Genomic DNA, 6,000 nt, shown 5'->3' with positions numbered 1-6,000 from the left:
GCAATAGCGATGATGAACATAATACAATCCATTCAAAACAATATATATTTACAAATAATTATTCAAATTCAATATCTTTCCTTCAAATAATTTTGATGAAATTTTAGATATAAGACATTTTTTATCACTCGCAAGCTGAGTCATATAAGCTATACCGGAAATGAGTAAAAACAAATGACTTTCTCCGTTTTATTACCTCGTTAATCTGTGGCACCGTACTCGCTCTCAGTGACGTTTCGGGGCCTCCTGATAAGAGTGCGTTACAGGCCGACAGTTACTGTCGGGGCATTCTTCCGTGTGTTCACTCATACTCGATTGCACATTAACGGGCGGGTATAGGTATGTAGGACTATCGGCCAGCATCCCGCCATTCGTCCCGAAAGCGTAAAACACTCGTGATGTTCGTCGGTCGGGGATGCAAGACCCAATCGTCGTATCGATAATACTAACGCTCGCTATTGAGTTCTACTTGAGATGATCGGAATCGAACTGGAAATCAGTCCAGTCGGAGCATCGGTACGAGGCGGTTTTGTGAGTGGTATTGTCCCCACCACCGGAATAGTTGAAGTCTTTCCTCGATAGAAGTTTAACTATTGTTAAGAAAGTTGGCGTTAGATGCTTCAGTGTGAATCACGTGGTCATTCTCTTCGTCGGATCGTACACAAAGGCTAAGAATAGTACTCATTTTGGTTCCGTGTTACGCGTTATCCTCAAAATGTGCAAAAGAAAATCACTGCTCCTGGGCTCGAAGGTCGTACGTTTATCGGTACCTACGACCCGAAGATGAGATAGGAAAATTCGCTGTCAGTTTACGTTTCACTGAGCACCAAGTGATATGTGTATGTCAAAAGTTCAATGAATCCAGATTTGCTCTGCTTCAAAGTGCGGAAAAAGTAACCAAATTGTGCCAATTAGAACGTTCATTACCGGTTAGAATTCTCGGAATCCTCGTAAGATCCTGCACAGTTGAATTTCAAATCGGCGTTTGAAAACTTGGAACATCTCGGTAGACAAAACATCAAAAGACATAAATCACACACAGTCGCCGCCGTCGTAACATCCTCTCTACGCAGTTGGAAAAAGTGGCCCCATCAGTGCAAATCGAAGTGTCATAAACCGCACTCCGAAGTGATCTTGTAATCGTGTATGGCAAACACTGGAAGTGGTGCGTGAAATTGTGTGTTCTAGTCGGTGCCATTCTAGTTCCCCACCGTTGTCCTCGATTGGCTAGTCGAATCCTGGATCGAACTGATTGTGTGCAGATTATCATTGGCAATTGTGCTTAGCAATTATTATTTGTGTTACATCGACGACCGACTAGACTAGAATAAAAAAAAAACAGAAACTCGGCACTCGGCGACGATTCAGGACATTTACTGCTCGGCTGAACGGACGGATCCGGACCGATCTGTCGCCATGGCGCTGGACTTTACCAAACGACAGTGGCTCACGCTGATGATTATGGGACTGGCGGACTTTTGCAATGCAATTTGTGTCAGCTTACAGGCGCCGTTCTTTCCTAACGAGGTATGATAAGGATTTGAGTTGAGTCCAACAATCGCCGATGCGAGAGTTGTTCTTTGTTGGGCAATATCAAGAAGTGATGGAGTTTTTTTTACACGACTCGAGTGTGCACTTTTTATTATTTCAAAAGTAGAATGAAAAATCGAAGTAGAACGTGGTTTACATCTTTTTCATAATAATTTTATGTATGAAGATTGAGAATTAAACATATACTGGTTGCGTGCATGTTCTGGTCAGTTCTGGCAAACAGTATGAACAATTTCTTATAACTTAAGCTTCTTAAACAAACAAGCTCATACAACTTGCCCCACAACACTAATTTTCAGCCCCATTGGCCACTGGTGAGTCTAAGTCAGCACACGAACATGCTTTTTATATCCAGTCGAAAATTATTTTATTAAAAAAATGGAACAATGTTTGATACGTTTTCCATGTTCATCAATATGCCTTAATAAGAACCGAAGATAAAAGCTTATGCAGAAATACCTGAATATAATAGATTCAAAAATTTTGCTGCGTTGATATTTTCTTCGTCATCATAACATTACAAGAAATGACCTGTAGTGTCCAGTAGAGATGGTCGGTATTTGTACCCGAAACCTGACACAAACCCGAACCCGACGGGTATTGAACGGGTTCGGGTACCGAAAAAGATATGTTTGTCGGGTTCGGGTTGGATGCGGGTTAAAAAATTTGGTCGGGTCTCGGGTTTTTAGTCGGGTGTCGGGACTTTTTTCGGGTACGGTAAAAGTTTATTTTCGATCGGGTTCGGGTTTGAGCATTTGCTTACTCGACTACCGCTAGTGTGCAGGCTTATTTTTTAACTTTATTGTAGCATATTTTGATCGACTGATAAACTACTTAGTAATAACAATGATGGGAAATAGCTATCGGTAGTACTCGTAATCTTTCAAACCTGACACGGTAAACAAGAGCGGCTCAAGCGGCATAAACAATAATTGAATGTGTTTAATTTTTCTTTTTCTGTTATGACATACACCTGTCAATAAATCTGTCAACACCCATCAAGTAATAGATCGGAAAAAAATAGATGAAAAGCGAAAAATAGAAATGTGCGTAATCGCATTGCTAACTTTCAATGTCATGAGGATTTCGGGCCAAAATTTGTATTAATCTACAATTTTAATCATTTGTTCTTGTTACTTGGCTATGCAATCGCTATGAAACCCGACTTTACAACCGAGGCCCGGAGGGCCGAGTTTCAAATACCGTTTGACTCAGTTCGTGGAGATCACAAAATGTCTGTATGTGTATGTAATTTCACTCAATTTTCTCAAAGATTACTGAACCGATTTTCACTAACTTATGTCGTTTTTCATTGAGAACACTCGTGGAGTGTTTTGCTCGATTCGTGCACTTTTCGTGCAGTTGGGCAAAAAACAGGTGCACTGTTGGCGTTTTTCATTGAAAAACACTGGTGGCGTGGATTGCTCTGGCTTTGCACTTTCGAGCAGAAATCGCAATGAAACACCGTCAGAATGTTGCATTTCTGCTCGAAAGTGCAAAATCAGAGCAATCCACGCCACCAGTGTTTTTCAATGAAAAACGGCATGTGTTTCATTGATTTGCACCGCACGAAAAAAATACTCTTTCGGGGCATTTCGCGGGCAACTATTTTGCACCCGTTTTCTTTTCCTAGCAGCAAGCGTGCAAACCAAACTTTTCAAAGCCGTTTCATTGATCAACTGTCAAAACAAAACACTGGCACCGAGCGAATGGAATCAATGGAAAACGATATTAGATTAAAATTAAAGGTCTTATGGCCTCATACAATTTTCTTGAATTTCATTTGAATCCGACTTCCGTTTCTGAAATTACAAGGAAATATGTGCAAATTTATTCAAAAGTGCGCACTCAACTTTCTCGAAAATTCTGGACCGATTTTCACAAACTAAGAAGCAAATAAAAGGTCTTAAAATTCTTTAGAAAATTCTCCGAAAGATTGATCCAGATCCGGCTTCCGGTTCCGGTATTACAATGCCATTAGTGAAAATTTTCAATTTCATGAGTTTTTTTTCACAAGCGATGGCGAAACGAGGTGCACATTTTTCAGTCGGTGTTGAACAGTCGTTCGCACCGCACGCGTATAGCTCTTGGCTCCTGGAAATTTTTTCTGGCTACCTAGAGTTTCATTGATTTAAGGCTTCAGTCTTTTTCAAGGCTACCTGAATCATTAACAGTCTTTTTAAAGACTAACCATTAGTCAGCCTTTCTCAAGGCTATTCAAAGAGTGATATTAGAGTGACTAAGAAATTAATCAGCCTTTTTTAAGGCTAGCTATTCAAAGAACTATTCTTCGAACTAATCAGTTAATTAGTTAATTTAATTTCAAATTTCATTCATTTCAAAAATGCCTTCGTCCAACAGGAAAGGCAACAAGCCTAAGGCTAAAAATAATTCAATACGGAATGAATCACAATCAATTTTTCTAATAACATTCACGATCTTATAGAATCTGAATGTAAAAATGAAAAACAACGGACGGATTTCCCTTCCGCTGATCCTATGCCGTCTAACAATATTTACGAGATTCTTCCTGAATCCGATTGTTTTTTTGCATAAATACGTTTATTTCTTAAGGCAGTTTACATAAGTTTTTCTTCGCCGTAGCATCACTTTTACATAATATTCTTATCCTAATTTAATTCTAACATAGTCACAACGTTTTGAATTTATTAAAACATATTCTCTTATAGCTTAAATATCATCTTAGGTAACTCGTCATTAATTATGAAATCTACTCGGAAATATTATTTGAACCAAACGACTACCTTCTATAAATTATAAAATAAGCTGTTTTTTTGACATTTTGTTGATAATTTCATAAACTGTTTCGAGTTTGTTTGTATCATTACATAATTTTTATTCTAATTTAGCTATTGGTTGAACTCATGGACGCAGCTGGGATCAGAGCTAAGTGAATCCGATTGTAGCGACATAGAAAAAAATTGTTCAAAAATTCCCAAAATGGACGCTTGTCGTTCTGGGAAGAAACATCAATCTCTGCCACCAGTGACGGTGATGATTTCCGACTTCAAAGCATTCCGTACTGAGCTTTCTACTTTTCTCCCGGAAGTAAAAGTCTCATTTCAAATCGGACGAAGAGGAGAATATCGAGTCTTGGTTTGATGGATTGGAAGATTACGAACGTCTTATTCGATATTTGTCCGAGAAACTTCATAAATTTTATTCATATGATATAAAATCAGACAGACCCTTTAAGGCTGTCTTGAAAGGCTTATCAAATGATCAAAGTACTGATGAAATTAAAACTGAACTAAAAGAATTGCATGGTTTTGCCCCTTCCCAAGTAATACTTATGAAAAAAAAGAGCGAATGGTACTTCTAAACCACGCTCTGGAATTTTCCATGAACTTTACCTAATACACTTCAATCGAAGTGATGTAAACAATTTGAAAACTTTAGAAAAAGTACGTTTCATTTCCCACATTAAAATTCATTGGGAACACATTAACTCGGGACAATCATATATATATATATATATATATATATATATATATATATATATATATATATATATATATATATATATATATATATATATATATATATATATATATATATATATATATATATATATATATATATATATATATATATATATATATATATATATATATATATATATATATATATATATATATATATATATATATATATATATATATATATATATATATATATATATATATATATATACATACATATATATATATATATATATATATATATATATATATATATATATATATATATATATATATATATATATATATATATATATATATATCATATGGATATACGGTGTTTGAATTGTTGTAAATCGCATTCGAAAGACGTTTGGCCAATGAATGAAACCACTGATAAATTTTCATGTTCAAATTGCGATGAAAATCATAAATCCAATTATTTGGAAAACAGACAACAAGTCAAATCAACAACCTTAAATTTACAGAACATATCTGAAAATCAGAAAACCGTTACAAATGCCACGCCTAATTCTTCTAAGGCACTTATTTCTTCTAATTTAAAACAAAAAACAGGTACACCTTCCAACTCGTCTTCTAACGAAAACAATTTATTGACAGGTAGATCGACCTCGTCATCATCTTCTTGTAATGACAGTTGCGCTTTGGTAACAGGTAGAAAACTTCCACTTAATTATTCTAATGTAAATAATCAAAGCACAGGAACGCCTTGCAGTGCATCTTCTAACGAAAACAATTTATTAATAGGTAGATCGGCCAAATCATCTTCTTCTAATGGCAGCTACACTAATGTAACCGGTAGTCATCTACCTACCAATATTCCTTCAACGTCATTCGCTTCTTTAAACCAAGTCGATTTAGGCGATAAAACGGAACATAAAATGATCTACCTACAAGATCAACTTTTTCAAATGATCATCCGAATTCGACTTCATCACATCACATG

The 6,000-nt window shown here is 36.1% G+C and overlaps 1 protein-coding gene across 3 annotated transcripts in view; it reads left to right on the top strand.

Moving 5' to 3' along the window:
• The first annotated feature begins 404 nt into the window (after nucleotides 1-404).
• The window catches only part of LOC131428556 (MFS-type transporter SLC18B1-like), a 31,600-nt gene continuing 26,004 nt past the window's right edge, over nucleotides 405-6,000 (top strand). The window contains exon 1 of one of the 3 annotated variants that reach the window (XM_058592602.1): nucleotides 405-1,527. In XM_058592602.1, the coding sequence (XP_058448585.1) occupies nucleotides 1,417-1,527 (111 nt within the window). In that variant the 5' untranslated portion in view covers nucleotides 405-1,416. The remainder of the gene's footprint in view (nucleotides 1,528-6,000) is intronic. The other 2 variants (XM_058592603.1, XM_058592601.1) reach the window with 2 other exon arrangements.

The sequence above is a fragment of the Malaya genurostris genome, chromosome 2 (assembly GCF_030247185.1).
Source record: "Malaya genurostris strain Urasoe2022 chromosome 2, Malgen_1.1, whole genome shotgun sequence".
NCBI classification, from domain to species: Eukaryota; Metazoa; Arthropoda; class Insecta; order Diptera; family Culicidae; genus Malaya; species Malaya genurostris.
Note: the sequence above shows the minus strand (reverse complement) of the source record. Positions and strands in the feature narration are given on the sequence as shown.